The sequence below is a fragment of the Haematobia irritans genome, chromosome 4, assembly GCF_050003625.1.
Source record: "Haematobia irritans isolate KBUSLIRL chromosome 4, ASM5000362v1, whole genome shotgun sequence".
In the NCBI taxonomy this organism is placed as follows: Eukaryota; Metazoa; Arthropoda; class Insecta; order Diptera; family Muscidae; genus Haematobia; species Haematobia irritans.
Genome location: NC_134400.1, coordinates 174,682,786 through 174,709,804, shown reverse-complemented (window position 1 = coordinate 174,709,804; position 27,019 = coordinate 174,682,786). Strand labels below are relative to the sequence as shown.

The window sequence follows — 27,019 nt, the reverse complement described above, 5'->3', positions numbered from 1 at the left end:
AAACGCATGCTACTGCACAAACACACACACACACACGCAAAGACCACTGTAACAACAAACAGGACAAAGGTAAACAAAATCTAATTATGGACATGCGTATTTGCTGCACAGCCTTACCAAGTGACAGAAGTCCTAACTTTTCGTAAAACCCAAATACATTCATAATCGGGATAACGTCATAACAAGTCAATGAAAATAGAATCGTAGGGTGGTTGTCTATATAAAGAGGCCGCAGGAGAAAAAAGCTTTCATCGCAACAAAAAGCTTTTCAACATTTCATTATTAACTTTGAATGTCCTCTATGCCATGGTAGTGACTTAGTTTGCCAGACCAACGCACGTAGCAAGCAGTAGCACCGCATAGACAGTCATCATTCATACGCTTCAAATCACAAATTCAAACACACACACACATACATGTATAGAAGACAATTTCGGTTTCTTAGAAATCCATTGATAGTTAGAGACAAATTATTATACGTAAAGAAAATAGTAAAAATAAAAACAAAAATATATAATTATTTATTTTTGTAAATTAAACCTTTCGAATTTATGTGAATATTTTTTAATCAAATCTACAACTGAATGGACCGACTGGTACCAAAATGTGCTAAACTAATGAAGGCATTTTGTGTTTGTGTATGTGAAAGTGAATACGAGTTTTAATACAACCTTAAAGTGGTCCCAACTTATCCCCGCCCCAAAGGATTGCTCATCATCGTCATCATCATAAAAACAACATCATCGTCATCATCATAACAACAAAACTAAAGTTCAACAAGTCGTAAATATTTTAGGGAACTTTCGTATATACTTAAAATTACTCATCATTATCAGATGACATGGACACCATCGCCAACCTAACCGATACCATTAATTTAAAAAATATCCACTAGGCGCCACAATCCAAAGAATATACTAAAGACCAAAAGAAGCATCAAACCTAAGTCCAATAGTGTGATTCAACTAAATAATAATATTGAACCTAGTTAAGGCGACACAGGGACCACCGATTACCCACCTATTGTTTCAAAAATTTTGTGTACGAGAACAAAGACAAATTATTGTAGAATTAAAAACAAACAGAAAAAATAAAACACAAAACCTTATTGAGCAAAGGCACAAGACTTGTATGCTCTTAGTATCTGAAAATTTGAATTCGAAAAAACAATGGGTCGCCGTAAGGATAAACCACGCCTTATTCCTGAGCAGGATAAACGCATATGTCGAGCTATATGTCTCTGCCAATTAACTATGGTATTGTCCTGTGTCTCCATTGTATATCTGAGTGTGGCCATTTATTCACCTTCTTTCAAGTAAGTAAATACATTGTAATGCCTATTATAAGCTGTAGAGACTGGGTAAAAAAAAGTCAGAACCTGAATCGAACAGGTGGGAGGTACACTCAAAAAAAGGTTTACTTGGATCCAACGATTTTGTCCTACTCTTAAGGATTGTGATATTGATTCCGAGCCAAAGATGCAGCTTCTTTAAAATAAAACAAGTAAGGAAAGTCTAAAGTCGAACGGGGCCGACTATATTATACCCTGCACCACTTTGTAAATCCACATTTTCGATACTATATCAAATCCATCAAATGTGTTGGGTGCTATATATAAAGGTTTTGTCCCAAATACATACATTTAAATCTGACTCCATCTGAAAAAAATTTATAATCTATGGACTTAAAATTTAAGTCGACTAATGCCCTGGGATGGTACACTATGTTAGTAAAAAATATGGGAAACATTTTAATCTGAACCAATTTTGAGGCAACTTTGCACAAGTGTATTTCTTGCCCCAATCGGAAAAACATAAATCTGAACCGATTTCAACCAAATTTGGCATGCATACTTAGTATTTCAATTCTACTCCTTGTGCAAAATTTCACGTAAATCGGACTACAACTTTGACCTCTGTGGTCAAATGACGGAAAATCGGGCGAAAAATATATATGGGAGCTATATCTAAATCTGAACCGATTTCATTAAAATTAAGCACTTGACTTCACTACTAATTGTTCTCCTGGTGCAAAATTTCAAGCAAATTGGGGTAAAACTCTGGCTTCGGAGGCCATATAAGTCCATATCGGCCGAAAGATATATATGGGAGCTATATCTAAATATGAACCGATTTCAATCAACTTTGGCACACTTGACTATACGACCAAGTGCTATGTTTGCGCAAAATTTCAAGCAAATCGGGGTAAAACTCTGGCTTCTCGGTCCATATAACAGGTTGGCTGATAAGTCCCCGGTCTGACACATAGATGGCGTCGCTAGTATTAAATGCATATTATTTTTATATACACTGAAAAAAATATTGTCGTGAGGTCAAAGATTTCATGTCTTTAAAATACGAATACAAATTTTGCTTAGCATAGAAGACGCATTTCTCTAAAATAAAGTTATTTTCCTTGTCCAAAAGTCGATAAACTTTTCACAGAAGTCGTATTGTCCTTATAGTTAAGTGATTTGACTTAAAAATGGGTATCTTAACATGAAAGAAAAAATTTATAGGCTAAGGTCAACTTGACTTTAATAATTCAGAAAAATTCTTTAAATTTACTGAAATTGTCTTTAAATTTGTTGTCTTTTTGCATCTTGACTACAAAGCAAAAAATCGTTCAAATATAGGACATGTTTTTCAAAACTTTATTTTAAAGAAGTTTTTTACTTCAAACATAGCATAATTTCTACTGGAAGTCGAGTCCAAATTTTGAAAATAAAGTTGCCGTTAGCTCGTTTTTAAAGGACTTTGATAGCATATGAAGAAAAAAAGCTGAGAAAGCGAAAAATTAAAATTTGCTTCCTAGAAGCAAGTACACAAAACCTAAATTTAAAAGAGAATTGTGTCTTAAAAGTATCCTTACTTGTATTCTCCGCTTCTTTGGCTCGGAATCAATACCAAATTTTTTAAAGTAAAGACAAAATCTTTGGAACCGAGTATGCTTTTTTTCAGTGTAGTACCAACCTTCAAATGATTCGTTCGAAATTTGATGTCTGTAAGTCAATTAGTTTGTGAGATAGAGCGTCTTTTGTGAAGCAACTTTTTTATTGTGAAAAAAAAAAGAAAAAAGGAATTTCGTGTTTTGATAAAATACTGTTTTCTGAAGGGAAAAAATACGGTGGAAGCAAAAACTTGGCTTGATAATGAGTTTCCGGACTCTGCCCCAGGGAAATAAACAATAATTGATTGGTATGCAAAATTGAAGCGTGGTGAAATGAGCACGAAGGACGCTGAACGCAGTGGACGCCCGAAAGAGGTGGTTACCGACGAAAACATCAAAAAAAAAATCCACAAAATGATTTTGAATGACCGTAAAATGAAGTTGATCGATATAGCAGAGGACTTAAAGATATCAAAGGAACGTGTTGGTCATTGATGAATGATATTTGAATATGCGGAAGCTCTGTGCAAAATGGGTAACGCGCGAGCTCACATTTGACCAAAAAAAAACAACGTGTTGATGATTCTGAGCGGTGTTTGCAGCTGTTAACTCGTAATACACCAGAGTTTTACCGCCGATATGTGACAATGGATGAAACATGGCTCCATCACTACACTCCTGAGTCCAATCGACAGTCGGCTGAGTGGACAGCGACCGGTGAACCGTCTCCGAAGCGTAGAGTCCGAGCGACTTTTTCTTGTTCTCAGACCTCAATAGGATGCGCAGGGAAAAAATTTGGCTGCAATGAAGAGGTGATCGCCGAAACTGAAGCCTATTTTGAAGCAAAACCGAAGGAGTACTACCAAAATGGTTTCAAAAAATTGGAAGGTCGTTATAATCGTTGTATCGCTCGTGAAGGGAACTATGTTGAATAATAAAAACGAATTTTGACAAAAAAATGTGTTTTTCTTTGTTAGACCGGGGACTTATCAGCCAATCTGTTATATCAGTGCTATATACAATTGTGGACCACAATGGTCTCCAGAAGTCTAATCTGAGAATTGGTTTCTATGGGGGCTTTATATAAAATTATGGTCCGATATGAATAATTTTTTGAATGATTATATGAGAGAGAATTTTTCGACTTCAACTTTTCGATGAAGTCGTTTTGTCCTTATAGTTAAGTGATCCGACTTAAAAATGGGAATCCTAACATGACAAAAATTTTGTTTGACTAAGGTCAACATGTATTTAATAATTCTGAAAAATTCCTCAAAATTAATGAAATTGTCCTTAAAATTACGGGTTTTGTATTTTTACTACAACACAAAAATTCATTCAATATTAGAACATGTTTTTCAAAACTTTATTTTAAAGACATTTTTACATGAAACATAGCATAATTTCTACATGAAATCGAATGTGAATATGGAATTTTTAGTGGTCGTTAACAAGCATATAATGTTCATAAACTAGCATAAGTTGCTTAGAGGCAAACATATATTAACTTGGAAATAGCCTATAAACATATATCTTTCACACGATATGGACTTATATGGCCCCAGAAGCCAGAGTTTTACCCTAATTTGCTTAAAATTTTGCACAAGAAGAACAATGAACACTATAGTCAAGTGTGCTAAATTTTATTGAAATCGGTTCAGATTTAGATATAGCTCCCATATATATCTTTCGCCCGATAAGGACTAATACGGTCCCAGAAGCCAGAGTTTTACCCCAATTTGGTTGAAATTTTGCACTAGGAGTACAATTAGTAGTGTAGTCAGGGAGTAGAATAAGTATTGTAGCTATGCGTGCCAAATTTGGTTGAAATCGGTTCAGATTTAGATATAGCTCCCATATATAGTTTTCGCCCGATTTACACTCATAAGACCACAGAGGCCAATTTTTAACTCCGATTTAGTTGAAATTTTGCACAGGGAGTAGAATTAGCATTGTATTTATGCGTGCCAAATTTGGTTGAAATCGGTTCAGATTTAGATATAGCTCCCATATATATGTTTTTCTGCTTTCGACAAAAATGGTCAAAATACCAACATTTTCCTTGTAAAATCGCCACTGCTTATTCGAAAAGTTGTAAAAATGACTCTAATTTTCTTAAACTTCTAACACATATATATCGAGCGATAAATCATAAATAAACTTTTGCGAAGTTTCCTTAAAATTGCTTCAGATTTAAATGTTTCCCATATTTTTTACTAACATTGTGTTCCACCCTAGTGCATTAACCGACTTAAATTTTGAGTCTATAGATTTTGTAGAAGTCTATCAAATTCTGTCCAGATCGAGTGATATTTAAATGTATGTATTTGGGACAAACCTTAATATATAGCCCCCAACACATCTGACGGATGTGAAATGGTATCGAAAATTTAGATCTAAAGAGTGATTCTTTTGAGGTTAGGATTTTCATGCATTAGTATTTGACAGATCACGTGGGATTTCAGACATGGTGTCAAAGAGAAAGATGCTCAGTATGCTTTGATATTTCATCATGAATAGACTTACTAACGAGCCACAACGTCGAATTTTCAGTGAATGGGCCCTAGAAAAGTTGGCAGAAAATCCGCTTTTTTATCGACAAATTTTGTTCAGCGATGAGGCTCATTTCTGGTTGAATGGCTACGTAAATAAGCAAAATTGCCGCATTTGGAGTGAAGAGCAACCAGAAGCCGTTCAAGAACTGCCCATGCATCCCGAAAAATGCACTGTTTGGTGTGGTTTGTACGCTGGTGGAATCATTGGACCGTATTTTTTCAAAGATGCTGTTGGACGCAACGTTACGGTGAATGGCGATCGCTATCGTTCGATGCTAACAAACTTTTTGTTGCCAAAAATGGAAGAACTGATCTTGGTTGACATGTGGTTTCAACAAGATGGCGCTACATGCCACACAGCTCGCGATTCTATGGCCATTTTGAGGGAAAACTTCGGAGAACAATTCATCTCAAGAAATGGACCGGTAAGTTGGCCACCAAGATCATGCGATTTGACGCCTTTAGACTATTTTTTGTGGGGCTACGTCAAGTCTAAAGTCTACAGAAATAAGCCAGCAACTATTCCAGCTTTGGAAGACAACATTTCCGAAGAAATTCGGGCTATTCCGGCCGAAATGCTCGAAAAAGTTGCCCAAAATTGGACTTTCCGAATGGACCACCTAAGACGCAGCCGCGGTCAACATTTAAATGAAATTATCTTCAAAAAGTAAATGTCATGGACCAATCTAACGTTTCAAATAAAGAACCGATGAGATTTTGCAAATTTTATGCGTTTTTTTTTTAAAAAAAAGTTATCAAGCTCTTAACAAATCACCCTTTACAAAGTGGTGCAGGCTATAATATAGTCGGCCCCGCCCGACTTTAGACTTACCTTACTTGTTTTTTTGAGGTTGTAGCGTATGAAGAAAACGGTTGAAAAAACTAATGAATTAAAATTTGTTTCTTAGAATCATGCTTGCTTTTCAGTGTACCAAGAGGCTCCGGAAGACAAATCCGGGGATCGGTTTATATAGGGGCGATACCTAAAAGTTTGGTTGATATGACCCATTTGCAATAACAACCGATTTTCAATAATAAGTATTTATGACCACACGTTTAAATTTTATTCTATTATAGTTGTTCAAACTGGGCTTTTTGGTCAGTTTGTTTTTTTATGAATTAAATAAAACTAATTTATTTCATATTTTACTCAAAGTTTCGATGGTTCACGCAGAGAAGGCATATAATCACCTCAAATATGTTTCAAGAGCAAAATGTTATTTTTGTATGGTGACCATGTAACATGTTTGTCAATAAAATGTTATTTTCTCGTCAAATATAACCTGCTTGTCGAAATCAGATAACTAGTTGGCTGATATGTCCCCGGTCTAACAAAGAAAAACACTTTTTTTTTTTTGTCAAAATTCGTTTTTATTATTCAACATAGTTCCCTTCAAGAGCGATACAACGATTATAACGACATTCCAATTTTTTGATACCATTTTGGTAGTACTCCTTCGGTTTTGCCTCAAAAAAGGCCTCAGTTTCGGCGATCGCCTCTTCATTGCAGCCAAATTTTAACCCTGCGAGCATCCTTTTGGCGTCTGAGAAAAAGAAAAATCGCTGGGGGCCAGATCTGGAGAATACGGTGGGTGGGGAAGCAATTCGAAGACCAATTCATGAATTTTTGCCATCGTTCTCAATGACTTGTGGCACGGTGCGTTGTCTTGGTGGAACAACACTTTTTTCTTCTTCATATGGGGCCGTTTTGCCGCCATTTCGACCTTCAAACGCTCCAATAACGCCATATAATAGTCACTGTTGATGGTTTTTCCCTTCTCACGATAATCGATAAAAATTATTCCATGCGCGTCCCAAAAAACAGAGGCCATTCTTTTGCCAGCGGAATTTTGAGTCTTTCCACACTTCGGTGACGGTTCACCGGTCGCTGTCCACTCAGCCGACTGTCGATTGGACTCAGGAGTGTAGTGATGGAGCCATGTTTCATCCATTGTCACATATCGACGGAAAAACTGGGGTGTATTACGAGTTAACAGCTGCAAACACCGCTTTTGGCCAAATGTGAGCTCGCGCGTTACCCATTTTGCACAGAGCATCCGCATATTCAAATATTGATGAATGATATGACCAACACGTTCGTTTGATATCTTTAAGGACTCTTCTATCTCGATCAACTTCATTTTACGGTCATTAAAAATCATTTTGTGGATTTTTTTGGTGTTTTCGTCGGTAACCACCTCTTTCGGGCGTCCACTGTGTTCACCGTCCTCCGTGCTCATTTCACCATGCTTGAATTTTGCATACCAATCTATTATTGTTGATTTCCCTGGGCAGAGTCCGAAAACTCATTATCAAGCCAAGTTTTTGCTTTCACCGTATTTTTTCCCTTCAGAAAACAGTATTTTATCAAAACACGAAATTCCTTTTTTCCCCATTTTTTTCACAATAACAAAAGTTGCTTCACAAAAGACGCTCTATCTCACAAACTAATTGACTTACAGACGTCAAATTTTGACAGGAATCATTTGAAGTTTGGTACACTGAAAAAAGCATGCCCGGTTCCAAAGATTTTGTCTTTACCTTAAAAAATTTGGTATTGATTCCGGGCCAAAGAAGCGGAGAATACAATGAAGGATACTTTTAAAACACAATTTTCTTTTAAATTTGGGTTTTGTGTACTTGCTTCTAGGGAGCAAATTTTAATTTTTCGCTTTCTCAGCTTTTTTTCTTCATATGCTATCAAAGTCCTTTAAAAACGAGTTAACGACAACTTTATTTTCCAAGTTACGACTCGACTTCCAGTAGAAATTGTGCTATGTTTCAAGTAAAAAGCTTCTTTAAAATAAAGTGTTGAAAAACATGTGCTATATTTGAACGATTTTTTGCTTTGTAGTCAAGATGCAAAAGGTCAACAAATTTAAAGACAATTTCATTAAATTTAAAGAATTTTTCTGAATTATTAAAGTCAAGTTGACCTTAGCCCAAACATTTTTTCTTTCATGTTATGATACCCATTTTTAAGCCAAATCACTTAATTATAAGGACAATACGACTTCATTGAAAAGTTTATCGACTTTTGGACAAGGAAAAAACTTTATATTAAAGAAATGCGTCTTCTATGCTAAGCAAAATTTGTATTCGTATTTTAAAGACACGAAATCTTTGATCTCACGACAATATTTTTTTCCGTGTACTATATAAAAATAATATGCATTTAATACTAGCGATGCCATCTATGTGTCAGACCGGGGACTTATCAGCCAACCTGGTTGCGAAAACCATGTTACATGGTCACCACCCAAAAATAACATTTTGCTCTTAAAACATTTTTGAGGTGATCATATTCCTTCTCTGGATGTTCTTTCCAACTTCATCAGGAGTGTTTTTATGAAAATCCTACAGACAAAATTGCACATATTTTACATTGTTCTATGACATGTTTAATAAGCTCTACTTCAATTAGTTTTACGACATCTTATTAAAGTTTCATTTCATTGGAAACAGTTCTCATTTGAAATGAGAAAAAATATCATTTGAATTGTAAAAGTATTCATTTGAGATGAAAATGATATAGATATTTGCAGTGCTAATAGAATAAGTCGACTTAGCATACTTTCGAATGATGATATCGAAATGTATACGTAAATAACGTTTTTAACTCTATAGACTACAATTAAACAGAGAATACATAAAAAAGGACATTTTTTATAAGGATGAGCTCATCCGTTGAGCAAAAACAATAAATGGAATTCTAAACAAAAATGCTTGTACATGAAGTTTCCATACCAAAGCATAGAAAAGCTAACCTTAATATGTCATACAAACAAATAAACCAGCCAAATGTTAGAGTAGTGGTCACTACCTAGGCCAATTGTTCTATATTTAACTCGGTGCAGTCGTTAGCCTTGTTCCCAATAAATTTCTTGGAATTACACATTCAATGCACATTTTGTAATTTGAAAGTTAATTCGGATTCTTAAATTACATACATATGCGTGATGCATTTCTGTGAAAACAATGCCAGCTAAAGGTGGGTATTAAGTTCGAGTTTAGGCGTTAAAATCGTCATTTTTTCACGATTACTTTTCTTTTATAAACCATTTTTTTGTGGAATACAAACTTTGTGAAAATTTGCTTTGAGCTATTCCCCATCAAGTTATAATAAAATTTGCAAGAAATATGTATAATTTTATGCCTTTTTTACTGATTTAGTTTTCACTTCGGCGGCTAAACTCGAACTTAGTACTCACCTTAATGTAGTTGTAGTTGACGTTGATGTTGGTTGATATAAAATATTGGGGTTCTTTTCATTTCAGAGCTTTCAAATCCGGCTTTGAATTGGAACCGGTGATGTGTCAAACCCATCAATCTGATATGCCGGATAGCTCTTGCTCATGGGCATCGTGTGGTGAATGGTGTTTAACACGGACCAGTGGATTTTGCCCTCAAATATATTCGACAGTGCGACGAAATGGTACCGATATACAATTTAATAATTGTATAAAACGAATCCAGTCTCGAACATCATGTCCTATGGTGAGTTCCTTTGTCAATTGTTTGAAATAAAAAAATATTTTTAAGTGCAAACTATTAATTCATAAATTTAATTTAAATAATTTATAAAAGTCACAAATTATGTTGTTTTTTTTTTGTAAATTTAACTAACAAAAACACCTGAAAGTTTTTGCCAGCCCTCACGCAGAGAAGAAACATGATTGCCACAATCATATTCGAAGAGCAAAATAATATGATAGGAGCTATTTTTGCGGCGACCATGTAACATTTTCACCTGCAACCATGTTGGCTCAGTGAACATGGTTCCAAGAAAAATAAAATTGTCCTCATCTAAAATGTTATTATATTGTTAAAAAAAAAAAAAACAAGTATATACGGCCGTAAGTTCGGCCAGGCCGAATCCTATGTACCCTCCACCATGGATTGCGTAGAAACTTCTACGAAAGACTGTCATCCACAATCAAATTACTTGCGTTGTGGTATCTCAAAAACTTCTTAACATCGTTTTCTAAATTGTGAGTTAGTCCATACGTGGTAGAGAGCCAGAATTGAAATATCGGGGTCGCTTATATGGGGGCTATATACAATAATGAACTTGATATGGACCAATTTTTGTGTGACTGGGGATCGATTTATCTGAGGGCTATATATAACTATAGACCGATATGGACCTAGTTAGTCACGGTTAACGGTCATATACTAGCACAATGTACCAAATTTCAACTGACCCGGATGAAATTTTCTCCTCCAAGAGGCTCCAAAACCAAATCGCGGGATCGGTTTATATGGGGGCTATATATGATTATGGACTGATATGGACCACTTTTGGCATGGCTGTTAAATATCATATACTACCACTACGTACCAAATTTCAACCAGCTCGGATGAATTTTGCTTCTCCAAAAGGCACCGGAGGTCAAATCTGGGGATCAGTTTATATGGGGGCTATATATAATTATGGGCCGATGTGGTCATTAGAGAACATATACCAACACCATGTTCCAAATTTCAGCCGGATCGGATGAAATTTGGTTCTCTTAGAGGCTCCGCAAGCCAAATCGGGGGATCGGTTTATATGGGGGCTATATGTAATTATGGACCGATATGAACCAATTTTTGCATGTGTTAGAGACCATATACTAACACCATGTACCAAATTTCAGCTGGATCGGATGAAATTTGCTTCTCTTAGAGCAATCGCAAGCCAAATCGGAAGATCGGTTTATATGGGGGCTATATGTAATTATGGACCGATATGGACCAATTTTTGCATGTGTTAGAGACCATATACTAACACTATGTACCAAATTTCAGCCGGATCGGATGAAATTTGCTTCTCTTAGAGCAATCGCAAGCCAAATTTGCGGGTCCGTTTATATACGTAAAAGTGGATCGGTATGGCCCATTTGCAATACCATCCGACCTACATCAATAACAACTACTTGTGACAAGTTTCAAGTCGATAGCTTGTTTCGTTCGGAAGTTAACGTGATTTCAACAGATGGACGGACGGACATGCTCAGATCGACTCAGAATTTCACCACGACCCAGAATATGTTTACTTTATGGGGTCTTAGAGCAATATTTCGATGTGTTACAAACGGAATGACAAAGTTAATATACCCCCATCCTATGGTGGAGGGTATAAAAATTGTTTGAATCAAACGACAATGGTAACGAACTAAAATGTTATGGTATTTGTCAAAATGTTTTTCTTCCAGTTAAAAAAACATGATCACAACCTACGAGGGCGGTTTGGAAGCTTCTTAGCCTATCAATGAAAGAGAATAGTTAGTTTTTCAAAAATATTTTTGTTTTTCAATATAATCTCCTGAAACTTCAATACACTTAGTCCAACGCTTTTCTATCAATTCTATCTCTTGATTAAAATAGTTTTGCTCAAGGTCTTCAAAATAGTGGTTTACAACTGTAATTGCATCTTCATTTGAGGTAAAACGCTTGCCAGCAAGGATTTTTTTAGATTTAGGAACAAGTAAAAGTCTCTGGGAGCTAAATCAGGAGAACAAGGTGGGTGGTCAAGCAACTCGTACTTTAATTCCTTGTTAAAACACTCTTGTGCGTTGTCTTGATGAACAATTATTTGTTTGTGTTGTAAGCCAGGACGTTTTTCTCGAATTTGTACCTTTAATTGATCCAAAAGCTTGCAATAGTACTCTGAATTTATTGTTTTACCCTTTTGCAGATAGTCAATCAATAAAATACCTTTGAAGTCCCAAAAAACCGTTGCCATAACCTTACCAGCCGATTGAATTGTTTTTGCCTTCTTTGGGGCACTTCCTCCAGCTTCAGTCCATTGTTTGGATTGTTCTTTTGTCTCTGGAGTGGATCGATGTCTCATCAACAGTTATGAAACGACGCTTAAAATCCATTTTATTTCGCTTAAAACGATCCAAACAAGCTTGAGAAATGTTCATTCTTATGCGTTTTTGATCGACTGTTAACAAATGCGCACCCCTCTTGTTGAAAGCTTTTTCATCTGTAGTTCTTCATGCAAAATTAAATGGACTCGATCATTTGAGATGCCCATCATATAAACAATTTCACGCACTTTTATTTGTAGATAATTTAATACAATATCATGCACTTTGGCTACAATTTCTGTTGTTGTTGTTGCTGTTTTTGGACGTCCACTACGTGGTTCATCTTCAATGCTAGTACGACCATATTTAAATTCAGCAACCCAATTTTTTACTGTTGCGTATGAAGGAACACTTTCACCGAAAACATTCACCATATCATTATGGATTTCTTGTCCCGATAAACCTTTTTTATGTAAATATTTAATGACAGCACGCATTTCTAAATTTTCCATTGTAAAAAAATTGCGCATGCATCATTTTTGAACACCTGTTTCTATATGAAGGAGTTGCCAGATCGAAACAAAATTTACCATGTGTTCATAACAGAGATGGAAGTTTCCAAAACACTTAACTTTTTTCTGTTTATACCGCGCTTTTTGTGCTAGGCTAAGAAGTTTCCGAACTGCCCTCGTAGAATGTTGTGATCTTTATGAAAAAAACTTTTTTCGTCGTCCAGAAAAGGACGCCACTTGAGAAAAGAAAACTCAAAATTAACTTTATTTATTTATAAACTAATTCATTGTTTATTTGTATTTATAATGTCGTCCAAGCAAACATCACATATTTTTACACACTCTAGTTTGGTTCAATTTCAACAATAAGTAATCATTCCATATTTACTTCGTGCCCATCAAATGTACCAACGCAGACATCATGTAACTGCAAATAAAAATAAATTATACCATATATCAAAATGCAGGTACATTTTTTCAATTACACTTTCCTTTTTTGTGTTCACATAAAACCACGTGCCACTTCTGAATAAATAAATTAACACAAAACACAGTAATCCGTATTCTCCGTCCATTCCAAGAAACAATCGACACACGACTGACGCGAAAAATGAAAATCGTGTGTACCTGCTCAATGTTTTATAAAATTCTTTTCGCTGCAAAAAATTAAATGGTCACGAAAACAATGTACATGGTCTGTATGGTCATGTAATGATTCATGGCTATACGTAACCTACAAAAATACTTTATCCCCTGCATGGTCGGAAAAATCAGGTACATGATTTTCCCGACAAATTCTATCATTTAAATAATAGAACATGGCATTTGAGAACCATTTAAATGCTTATTGCCAACATATATTTTTCTCTACTCGAAAATTATTTTTACAAAGAAAAAATACATGGTTTTCTCTAGATAAGCATTAACCCTTTCACTACCGAAATAAACCTAATGTTAAAAAATTTTATTTTTCTTCTGTTTTTACTTGTACTAACAGCATGTAGAACAAAAATTGTCATTTTGAAAACCTACCTCAATTACTTCAAGAGCTATATGAGCTTGTTCTGAAAACTTGATCATTGAATTGTGACCAAATGGCTTTACGAAAATAAGCGCTATTTGGCCTATAATATCTTTCAAAGTGTAAGAAAAAATACAAAAAAGAACCCGAAAAAGTATCAGTTATAGTTTTTGTATAAATGTCCATTTACTAGAAACATACAGTAGAAAAATTATTTAAAATTTTCGTATTTTTCGTTTATTGTTAAAGAAGTTTATAAAAAAGTATTTTAGACCTCAACAATATGGACAATATTTATAGCTTATTTAGATTAAAGCCTCTACTTTAAAATAACATCGAGAAATAAATCGAAATCAAGTGGGAAAATTGAATTTTGTGTCTTTTTCGAATGTCCTTCTAAGGGGACATCGGTAGTGAAAGGGTTAAATGGATGCGGCAACCATGTCCAAACATGTTTTTTTGTGCGTGCACCTAATGAGTTAATTATAGTTTTGGAAGATAAAACCGTTCACTATACCTGGGTAATATATTTTGGTATCAAAAGAAAGGTCTCGAAGAGTGTTTCCCATCCGAAATGTTAGCGGGAAACTCCTGTGTAAGCCATTCTGGGTTGACATCCCAGCAAAAACTGGATAAGCACTAGTGATTCTTTCAGTAATAACGGTAATCAAAAAGTTACTACTTGCAGTATTACCTGTGATTTAAAAATAATAACTTACATGTGTAGGCAAAACTTGATTCTTTCTATTAATTCCGGTAATCAAAATCCTATATTGAGGTCCGGGTTCGGCTCTACAGTGGGCACCGTTAATAGTAGCTAAAAGTAATGCTAAATTACATTTCAGAAAGTATATTAATTGATAATGCCAATAAAATATACACTTCTTTCCTAAAGTTGTATATTACATAAATTATATTACAAAAATGAATAGATCCATGCCGTGAAGCGTGGTATAGTGTGTTGGATTACAAAACAACAGAGATGAGTTCGCACTTTTTGAGTATCTTTATGGTTAAGTTATCATTTTTGGTGAGCTGGTATGCTTGCGAAGAAGTACTTATTTTTCGACTGCTGCTATGCTTGCACCGAAGTACTTTGCTCCAATGACATGCACGTGTAAAAGTATTACTGCTGATATATGTACGAGGAAGTTGTAACGAATTTGGCGCAGGCATACTTGTACTCATACCTGGTAATAGGAGTTTTTGCTGGGATATGCTGAGTGCGATTGAGATGAGTCCTGTTGGAATGTCCATGTTCTGTGCACAGTACTTCCAAATCGCTTTTTATACCCTGCGCCACACTGTGGAACAGGGTATTATAAGTTAGTGCATATGTTTGCAACACCCAGAAGGAGACGAGATAGACACATGGTGTCTTTGACAAAAATGCTTAGGGTGGGCTCCTGAGACGATATAGCCATATCCGTCTGTCCGTGAACACATTTTTGTAACCAAGGGATTAGGTAGTAATTTAAGGCCAATCGACTTCGAATTTGGCACAAGTATGTGTTTTGGGTCAAAATAGAACCCTATTGATTTTGGAAGAAATCGGTTCAGATTTAGATATAGCTCCCATATATATCTTTCGCCCGATATGCACTTATACGGCTCTAGAAGCCTGAGTATTACCCCAATTTGGTTTAAATTTTGCACAGGGAGTACAATTGGTAGTATAGTCAAATGTGCAAAATTTTATTGAAATCGGTTCAGATTTAGATATAGCTCCCATATATATCTTTCGTCCGATATGGACTAATACGGTCCCAGAAGCCAGAGTTCTACTCCAATTTGGTTGAAATTTTGCACAGGGAATAGAATTAGCATTGTTGCTATGCGTGCCAAATTTGGTTGAAATCGGTTCAGATTTAGATATAGCTCCCATATATAGCTTTCGCCCGATTTACACTCATATGACCACAAAGGCCAATTTCTTCCTCCGATTTAGTTGAAATTTTGCACAGAGAGTAGAATTAGCATAGTTGCTATGCGTGCCAAATTTGGTTGAAATCGGTTCAGATTTAGATATATCTCCCATATATAGCTTTCGCCCGATTTTCACTCATATGACCACAGAGGCCAATTTTTTGCTCCGATTTAGTTGAAATTTTTCACAGGGAGTAGAATTAGCATTGTAGCTATGCGTGCCAAATTTGGTAGAGATCGGTTCAGATTTAGATATATCTCCCATATATAGCTTTCGCCCGATTTCCACTCATATGACCACAGAGGCCAATTTTTAACTCCGATTTAGTTGAAATTTTGCACAGAGAGTAGAATTAGCATTGTTGCTATGCGTGCCAAATTTGGTTGAGATCGGTTCAGATTTAGATATATCTCCCATATATATGTTTTTCTGATTTCGACAAAAATGGTCAAAATACCAACATTTTCCTTGTAAAATCGCCACTGCTTAGTCGAAATGTTGTAAAAATGACTCTAATTTTCCTAAACTTCTAATACATATATACCGAGCGATAAATCATAAATAAACTTTTGCGAAGTTTCCTTAAAATTGCTTCAGATTTAAATGTTTCCCATATTTTTTTTTACTAACATTGTGTTCCACCCTAGTGCATTAGCCGACTTAAATTTTGAGTCTATAGATTTTTTAGAAGTGAATCAAATTCTGTCTAGATCGCGTGATATTTAAATGTATGTATTTGGGACAAACCTTTATATATAGCCCCCCAACACATTTGACGGATGTGATATGGTATCGAAAATTTAGATCTACAGAGTGGTGCAGGGTATAATATAGTCGGCCCCGCCCGACTTTAGACTTTCCTTACTTGTTTGGAAATAATTCAGCAACTTTTGTGTGAAAGCTGAGGTGTATTCCTAGTTGATCCACGGGCTGACCTATAAGCGTTGAAAGTTGGTCACCTCGGTCGTATGAAATTTTTGTTTTAGCTGTCAAATTCGCAATTATGAACCGATTACGATGTTCTTTGCTGAATAGAACTTGTAGAGCCCTTTAAACAAATTTGGGTGGATGTGCGAATATCTCTTGTAGTTTGCGAGATATGGGACCACAATTTATTTTTTGCAAAATTTTAGATTAAAAGTTATTAATTCTTACTCTGTTTTTAGCCTATTTTAAAGAACTAAGTTATAATTACTCATTAAAAATATGAAAAAATTTAATTAGAAAAATTTCCTGTGTAGTTAAAATAAAGAACATCTTTGGGAGGCCATTTTTTGAAGTAGTTTTAAAGTCGTACCTTTAGAAGAACTTCCAATTTTTTCCTGGGCACCTACATTCTTTGTGCCGTAACACTTTTTTTCTAGACTTCTCCCAATGTTGATTCTTATTTCTTATAGAACACCAAAAAGGGATACGTTTTAAACTTATATCGGCAATTTTGGTCAAGCAATGTATGAGTTCTTCTCATCCCAAAAACGACAATTTAAAACAAAAAAACATATATTTAAAAAAAAAATTCTCATTTGGCAAAGCACCGATTGCTAACCTGATCTCTTTTCCAAAAAGCTTCATGTGTCTACTAACTAAATTGTAAAAAGGTTTTAACATCCTACTGGTAAACAGCTGAGAAATATGCAAATTACAAAAAAAAAAAAACCGTTTTTTAACATATGTCCCCACTTTGGGTATTTTCTATACGAATTTTGAGAATGCGTAGCTAGAATTCTACCACCTGTGCAAAATTTCAAGTAAATCGGAGTGAAAATTTGGTTTCTGCGGTCATATGATTCTAACTCGGGTGGAAGTTTTATATGGGAGCTATATCTAAATTTGAAGCGATGTCCACCAAATTTAGCAACCTTGACAATATCCCTAATTGTACTCCTTGTGAAAAATTTCAAGCAAATCCAAGAGAAAACTATGGCTTCTGGATCCATATAAGATACTGACAAAGAGCGGTGGGAGCCACCGTGGTGCAATGCTTAGCATGCCCGCCTTGTATACACAAGGTCGTGGGTTCGATTCCTGCTTCGACCGAACACCAAAAAATTTTTCAGCGGTGGATTATCCCACCTCAGTAATGCTGGTGACATTTCTGAGGGTTTCAAAGCTTCTCTAAGTGGTTTCACTGCAATGTGGAACGCCGTTCGGACTCGGCTATAAAAAGGAGGTCCCTTATCATTGAGCTTAACATGGAATCGGGCAGCACTCAGTGATAAAAGAGAAGTTCACCAATGTGGTATCACAATGGACTGAATAGTCTAAGTGAGCCTGATATATCGGGCTGCCACCTAACCTAACCTAACCTAAGGGCGGTGTTACTTCACTTGTATATACCCGGTATATACCCGGTGGCCAAAGTAAGCGTTTTATGTCCCTGGGCGGGATTTTTTTGGTGAGCGTATTTTCCCGAAATTCGTTACTCACGCACACTCACGAAGAAATATTTTCCTGACTCACCCTCACGCACGACATTTGGATTGTTAATCACGCTCACGCCGTTGCGATCAGCGTGAATCACGAAAATTTCGTGCCACGTGCACACCTCTACCTCAAAGTAAAGAAAAACATTTTTAGGTTGAAAAAATCGTCTTTAAATTTAACTGATATATTGAATCTTTGAATTAAATATAAAACCTCTTCAAATATAGCCTACGACTTATTTTGTAAGTTTTGCATTTTAATTTTTAATTTAATTTTTATACCCTGCGCCACACTGTGGAACAGGGTATTATAAGTTAGTGCATATGTTTGCAACACCCAGAAGGAGACGAGATAGACACATGGTGTCTTTGGCAAAAATGCTCAGGGTGGGCTCTTGAGTCGATATAGCGATGTCCGTCTGTCCGTCCGTGAACACATTTTTGTAATCAAAGTCTAGGTCGCAGTTTTAGTTCAATCGACTTCAAATTTGGCACATGTATGTGTTTTGGCTCAGAATAGATCCCTATTGATTTTGGAAGAAATCGGTTCAGATTTAGATATAGCTCCCATATATATATTTCGCCCGATATGGACTTATATGGACCCAGAAATTAGAGTTTTACCCTAATTTGCTTAAAACTTTGCACAAGAAGAACAATTAGTACCGTAGTCACGTGTGCCAAATTTTATTGAAATCGGTTCAGATTTATATATAGCTCCCATATATATCTATCGCCCGATATGGACTAATACGGTCCCAGAAGCCAGAGTTTTACCCCAATTTGGTTGAAATTTTGCACTAGGAGTACAATTAGTAGTGTAGTCAAGTGTGCCAAATTTTATATCGTTCGACCGATTTACACTCATATGACCACAGTGGTCAATATTGTACTCCGATTTAGTTGAAATTTTGCACAGGGAGTAAAATTAACATTGTAGCTATGCGTGGCAAATTTGGTTGAAATCGGATCAGATTTAGATATAGCTCCCATATATATGTTTTTCTGATTTCGACAAAAATGGTCAAAATACCAACATTTTCTTGTAAAATCGCCACTGCTTAGTCGAAAAGTTGTAAAAATGACTCTAATTTTCCTAAACTTCTAATAAATATATATCGAGCGATAAATCATAAATAAACTTTTGCGAAGTTTCCTTAAAATTGCTTCAGATGTAAATGTTTCCCGTATTTATACCCTTCACCACTACTGTGGTACAGGGTATAATAAGTTTGTGCATTTGTATGTAACGCCAAGAAGGAAAAGTCTGAGACCCATCGTTTAGTATACCGATCGTCTTAGAATTAAATTCTGAGTCGATTTAGCGATGTCCGTCTGTCTGTCTGTCTGTCTGTCTGTCTGTCTGTCTGTCTGTCTGTCCGTCTGTCTGTCTGTTGATGTATTTTTGTGTGCAAAGTACAGCTCGCAGTTTTAGTCCGATTGTCCTAAAATTTGGTATAGGGTCCTGTTTCGGCTCGAAGACGATCCCTATTGATTTTGGAAAAAATCGGTTCAGATTTAGATATAGCTGCCATATATATTTTTCAACGATCTGGTCATAATTGGCGTGTATATCAACCGATCTTCCTCAAATTCCGTACATCCGAATATTTTATGAGTCTCGAAAAACTTGCAAAATATCAGCCAAATCGGTTCAGATTTAGATATAGCGCCCATATATAGCTTTCGCCCGATTTACACTCATTTGCCCACAGAGGCCAATTTTTTGCTCCGATTTAGTTGAAATTTTGCACAGGGAGTAGAATTAGCATTGTAGCTATGCGTGTCAAATTTGGTTGAAATCGGTTCAGATTTAGATATAGCTCCCATATATAGCTTTCGCCCGATTTACACTCATATGACCACAGAGGCCAATTTTGTGCTCCGATTTAGTTGAAATTTTGCACAGGGAGTAGAATTAGCATTGTAGCTGTGCGTGCCAAATTTGGTTGAAATCGGTTCAGATTTAGATATAGCTCCCATATATAGCTTTCGCCCGATTTACACTCATATGACCATAGATGCCAATTTTTAACTCCGATTTAGTTGAAATTATGCACAAGGGGTTGAATTAGCATTGTTGCTATGCGTGCCAAATTTGGTTGAAATCGGTTCAGATTTAGATATAGCTCCCATATATATGTTTTTCTGATTTCGACAAAAATGGTCAAAATACCAACATTTTCCATGTAAAATCGCCACTGTTTAGTCGAAAAGTTGTAAAAATGACTCTATTTTTCCTTAACATCTAATGCATATATATCGAGCGATAAATCATAAATAAACTTTTGCGAAGTTTTCTTAAAATTGCTCCAGATTTAAATGTTTCCCATATTTTTTTTACTAACATTGTGTTCCACCCTAGTGCATTAGCCGACTTAAATTTTGAGTCTATAGATTTTGTAGAAGTCTATCAAATTCTGTCCAGATCGAGTGATATTTAAATGTATGTATTTGGGACAAACCTTTATATATAGCCCCAACACATTTGACGGATGTGATATGGTATCGAACATTTAGATCTACAAAGTGTTGCAGGGTATAATATAGTCGGCTCCGCCCGACTTTAGACTTTCCTTACTTTTTTTTTTTTTGGAATTAAGAAAACATTTTTCACTATCCGTTATAATTAATTGATCCAATTAATTTTTCAATTGAAATGTCTTCAATCACGTAAATGATAGTATCAATCACAGTTTTAATTGAGCATCAAAAAAATACTTGGTTAAAAAATTAATTGAGTTCATTAGCAAATTTCAATTATTATACCCACCACCATAGGAAGGAGGGTATATTAACATTGTCATTCCGTTTGTAACACATCAAAATATTGCTCTTAGATCCCACAAAGTACATATATGTTGTGGGTCGTGGTGAAATTCTGAGTCGATCTAAGCATGTCCGTCCGTCCGTCTTTTGAAATCACGCTAACTTCCGAACGAAACAAGCTATCGACTTGAAATTTGGCACAAGAAGTTTTTATTGATGTAGGTCGGATGGTATTGCAAATGGGCCATATCGGACCACTTTTACGTATAGCCCCCATATAAACGCTCAGATTTGGCTTTCAGAGCCTCTTGGAGGAGCACAATTCATCCGATCCGGTTGAAATTTGGTACATGGTGTTAGTATATGGTATCTAATAACCATGCAAAAATTGGTTCATATCGGTCCATAATTATATATAGTCCCATATAAACCCATTCCCAGATTTGGCTTGCGGAGCCTCTAAGAGAAGCAAAACTGATTCGATCCGGTTGAAATTTGGTACGTGGTGTTAGTATATGGTCTCTAACAACCATGCAAAAAATGGTTTACATCGGTCCATAATTACATATAGCCCCCATATAAACCGATCCCCCGATTTGGCTTGCGGAGCCTCTAAGAGAAGCAAATTTCATCCGATCCGGCTAAAATTTGGTACATGGTGTTAGTATATGGTCTCTAAGAACCATACAAAAATTGGTCCACATCGGTCCATAATTATATATAGCTCCCATATAAACCGTTCCCCAGATTTGACCTCCGGAGCCTCATGGATGAGCAAAATTCATCCGATTCGGTTGAAATTTGGTACGTGGTGTTAGTATATGGTCTCTAACAACCATACAAAAATTGGTCCATACCGGTCATAATTATATATAACCCCTATTTAAACCGATCCCTAGATTTGACCTCTGGAGCTATTGGAGAAGCAAAATTCATCCGATCCTTGGTACGTGGTGAAATTTGGTACATTGCGCTAGTATATGACCACTAACAACCATGCCAAAATTGGTCCATATCGGTCTATAGCTATATATAGCCGATCCCCAAAAATAATCTACCAACATTTTATTTCTATAGAAAATTTTGTCAAAATTTTATTACTATACAAAATTTTGTCAAGAGTTTATTTCTATAGATAGATATATACCCAAAGAAAAAATACTTTTCTCAGGAACGAAAATTTAGACAAACGAAATTCCCCTTTCTTATAAAGTATTTTCTTGTAGAGCATATAAACTCGAATTTATGATAAATAATTCAACGTTTGTCTTTAATCCACTTTATTTGTTTTTAAAGAAAATTTTTTAGCGTCAAAAGAAGACTTTGCTTGTCTGAAATTTCGTTTCTCAGAATAGAAAACTCTTCTATCAATGTAGATTTTATTGGTATAGAAAATTTTGTCAAAATTTCATTTCTGTAGAAAATGTTATCACATTGAATTATTTACGTATTTAATCGGCCTTTTTATACCCTCCACCATTCCGTTTGTAACACATCGAAATATTGCTCTAAGACCCATAAAGTATATATATTCTGGGTCGTGGTGGAATTCTGAGTCGATCTGAGCATGTCCGTCCGTCCGTCTGTTGAAATCACGCTAACTTCCGAACGAAACAAGCTATCGACTTGAAACTTGGCACAAGTAGTTGTTATTGATGTAGGTCGGATTGTATTGAAAATGGGCCATATCGGTCCACTCTTACGTATAGCCTCCATATAAACGGACCCCCAAATTTGGCTTGCAGACCCTCTAAGAGAAGCAAATTTCATCCGATCCGGCTGAAATTTGGTACATGGTGTTAATATATGGTCTCTAACAACTATGCACAAATTAGTCCACATCGGTCAATAATTATATATAGCCCCCATATAAACCGATCCCCCGATTTGGCTTACGTAGCCTCTAAGAGAAGCAAATTTCATCCGATCCGGCTGTTTCTAGTTTGATTAAAAGGTTAATAGTGTATCAATTAATTTTTCATTTGAAAAAGTTTTCAACTTCAATCAACTTTTTAATTGCGAATATTTTGGCGATATTTCTTTCTGTGTACTACATTGTCACATATAGAAATTTAATCGATAAAAATTCCAGCCAAATGTGGCAAATATAGGGAAAGTTAGTAAAAAAGTTAAAAAAATCAACAACGCACTATGGAAATCCCCAAAAAAAATCTTAAATTTAGTTCAATTTTCGCACGAAGTAGTTCATTTTTTCCAGAAAATAGTTTAATTTTTTTTCTGTCTATTTTTCATTCGTAAAATACAAGCACTTATACATATATTTTAATAATTATTATTTCTATTGCAGATTGACACGAATTTGTTGCCAAAGTTTAATTGCAATAACGGAACCGAGTGTAGTAATCTCAGTGGTGTCTTCAATTGCACAAATGGTAAGAAACCCACATGTCGAAGTTGCTTAATTTAAAAAAAATATATATATATAAAGTTAAAACAGTCATAGTAAACATATTGGGAAAATCGGTTGCAGATGTTGGTCAACGCTTGCTACTTTACTTTAAATAAAGTAATGAAAAATTCATAAGAACAAATGAAATTTTAATTTTACTTAGGTTCATATTAGCCAGCGATGAAATATGCACACAAAGAAAAAATACTTTCCCCCGGAACGAAATTTTAATGTTTTGATTTTTATGAAAAACCTTTTTTCGTCGTCGAAAAAAGGACGCCACTTGAGAAAAGAAAACACAAAACTAACTTTATTTATTTGTTTTTATTTATTTACAAACCCATTCATCGTTTATTTGTATTCAACATATAATGTCGTGCAAGCAAACATCACATAATTTTACACACTCTATTTTGGTTCAATTTCAACAACATGTAATCATTCCATATTTACGTCGTAACCATCAAATGTACAAACGCAGACATCATGTAACTGCAAATAAAAATAAATTATACCATAAGCAAAATGCAGAACAAAAACCAGATATTTTTTTTCAATTGCACTTTCCTTTTTTGTGTTCACATAAAACCACGTGTTTCTTCTGAATAAATAAATTAACACAAAACACAGTAATTCCGAATTCTCCGTCCATTCCAAGCAACAATCAACACACGACTGACGCGCAAAATGAAAGTCGTGTGTACCTACTCAAAGTTTTTATAAAATTTTTTTCGCTGCAAAAAAGTTAAACAACTAAATGGTCACAAAAAAAATTTACATGGTCTTTACGGCCATGTAATGGTTCTAGACATGTCTATACGTAACCTATAAAAATACTTTTTTTCGCTGCAAAAAAGTCGAAAAATTCAATGGTCAGGTCCATGATTTTCCTGACCATGTAATGGTCTCAAATTCATCATTTAAATAATAGAACATGTTTGCGACATTTGAGAACCATTTAAATAAATACATTTTTCTCTGCTCGAAAATTATTTTTACAAAGACAAAATACATGCTCTAGATAAGTATTAAATTTATGCGGCAACCATGTCCAATCATGTTTTTTCTGTGCGTGTAATGGAAAGATGCATATAAAAAGCTATGTTTGTGAACCAACTTCCGATTTTTTTGCTGCAAACAAAAAAGAATAATTTTTGGTTAATTACAATTTTAAATGCGAGCTAATTGGACATGAAGATTAAGGAATTGGTATTAAAGGGTGATACGGTCAAAATTTGGTCAATATAAACTTGACGTATTTCTTTCAATTTTGCATTTAAAAAACCTGAACACCCCTCATTTTGAAGGTGTGTGTGTGTGTAGAATGTTGCTCCTATTTTGAATTCACTCTTCAGTTGTCAAAATGCCGTCCAAGCAAGAAGAGCAGCGTATCAAAATTTTGCTCGCGCATCGCGAAAATCCGAGCTACTCGCACGCAAAGCTGGCAAAATCGCTAAAAGTTGTCAAATCAACCGTTACAAATGTAATTAAAGTGTTTGGGGAACGTTTGTCGACAGCCAGGAAGTCTGGATCGGGGGGAAATCGAAAACCGGAAGCCGCTGAGACGACAAAGAGAGTTGCCGGTAGTTTCAAGCGAAACCCTAACCTCTCTCTCCGAGATGCCGCAAATAAGCTGGGTGTATCGTCTACAACCGTGCATCGAGCCAAAAAACGAGCCGGACTATCGACTTACAAGAAGGTAGTGACTCCAAATCGCGATGATAAACAAAATACGACGGCCAAAGCGCGATCCCGGAGGCTGTACACGACGATGCTGACGAAGTTTGACTGCGTGGTAATGGACGACGAAACCTACGTCAAAGCCGACTACAAGCAGCTTCCGGGATAGGAGTTTTATACGGCAAAAGGAAGGGGAAAGGTAGCAGATATTTTCAAGCACATAAAACTGTCAAAGTTCGCAAAGAAATATCTAGTTTGGCAAGCCATCTGTACCTGTGGCTTGAAAAGCAGCATTTTCATAGCTCCCGGGACTGTCAACCAAGAAATTTACGTGAAAGAGTGTTTGAATAAACGTCTGCTGCCTTTCCTGAAGAAACACGGTTGTTCCGTACTGTTTTGGCCGGATTTGGCATCTTGCCATTACGGTAAAAAGGCCATGGAGTGGTACGCCGCCAACAACGTGCAGGTGGTTCCCAAGGACGAGAACCCTCCCAACACGCCAGAGCTCCGCCCAATTGAGAAATACTGGGCTATTGTCAAGCGGAACCTAAAGAAGACCAAAAAAACTGCTAAGGACGAGCAGCAGTTCAAGGCAAACTGGCTTTCTGCGGCCAAGAAGGTGGACATGGTGGCTGTACAAAATCTGATGGCAGGTGTCAAGCGTGAGGCCCGGCAATTCGGATTTGGAAAAGCGAAAGCCTAACTGAATATTTTTCCTGAATTTTATACTAATTGAACTTGAAAAAGAAATGTAATTTGATTTTTTAAATAAACGATTTCACCGATTTACACGCGTTTTCCCTTGACCAAATTTTGACCGTATCACCCTTTATTATGCTATTGAAAAGAAAATGCCAGATACCCATCTTACAAGCCTGACTATACATATGTTTCAGTGTTGGCTAATCCACATTTCCATAGTCTCTAGTAAGATCTGGCTGGGTGAGATGATTCAATTTGGGTCTTATATGCTAATTTCTTATGGAAATTACACACGAGAATCATTTCTCCCAAGTTGAATCATTTTTTCACCACCACTGTACATTATCTTCTCATATAGCTACAATCCCTTAATCTTATTTTTTCGATTTCAATTTGTTATTACATTACTGCAACAACAGATTGAAATCTATTTTTAGAGGCATTGCTAAATTCACCTGATTGGTGAACGATCACACAATGTCTTGTTTCTAGTCAACAACAACTACTGTGATAACTATTTGAAACTGGTTTCAAGGACACAACAACAATTCTAACGACAACATTTTTTGGATTCATTTAGGAAATTAATTGATCCAATTAAAAAATTAATTGATATTGATATTGTTGTGATTGACTTTTTTAATTAAATTTTTTTTTGTGTCAATTGCATTTTTAATTGAATAATTTGAAAATTCAATTCAAATTCGAAAATTGGTGAGCATTTTTTCTGTGTGGGTATTTATATATGGCATCAGGGTCGTTCCAAATGAGATACCCTGTCTACACGGTTATTTAGTTAATTTTGAATCTTCTATGAAGCCAGCGAATAAATTTATAAAACACCATGTGTAATTTTCAGGGCATTGTCGTAATATGACCAAAGGATTTTTGTGTCATCACAAGGCCGATGGACCTATCATCAATTCGGCCAAGGATAATACAAAGCTTAATGGATTTTTTGAATGTCATGGCTTATATTGCACAAAAATTAAAAAACCTTTTACATGTGATCGAATTTGCCTCAACATTGGAACATCTTCAAAGAATGTTCTCTTGATGGAGGTTAGTCAGAGGATATTGCACTTATTCCTTATACTGTAAAACTGGGAGTAATATTGTATTTATTTTTTTTTTTCTAGGATAATAGCATAATAACTGGTGAATGTGAAAGTGCTGTGGCATTTAATGAGGCTCGAGGTAATGAGCCGGGTGTTCGAATAAATCCTATAGAATTTTGGAATAAAAATGATGGCATACTTTTGGCTAATTGTGCTTTGGTGGAAGATGACCCGACCACCAAGATAATAATGTGAGAAAGTCAGAGAGAATTTTGC

General features: G+C 35.7%; 1 protein-coding gene across 1 annotated transcript in view; it reads left to right on the top strand.

Annotated features, from left to right (window-relative positions):
* The first annotated feature begins 343 nt into the window (after nucleotides 1–343).
* Nucleotides 344–27,019, top strand: part of Teh4 (tipE homolog 4 phospholipid transfer protein) — a 38,802-nt gene continuing 12,126 nt past the window's right edge. The window contains exons 1-5 of the mRNA XM_075305036.1: nucleotides 344–1,315; nucleotides 9,722–9,941; nucleotides 23,202–23,286; nucleotides 26,545–26,747; nucleotides 26,825–26,994. Coding sequence (XP_075161151.1) covers nucleotides 1,170–1,315; nucleotides 9,722–9,941; nucleotides 23,202–23,286; nucleotides 26,545–26,747; nucleotides 26,825–26,994 — 824 coding nt within the window. The 5' untranslated portion in view covers nucleotides 344–1,169. The remainder of the gene's footprint in view (nucleotides 1,316–9,721; nucleotides 9,942–23,201; nucleotides 23,287–26,544; nucleotides 26,748–26,824; nucleotides 26,995–27,019) is intronic.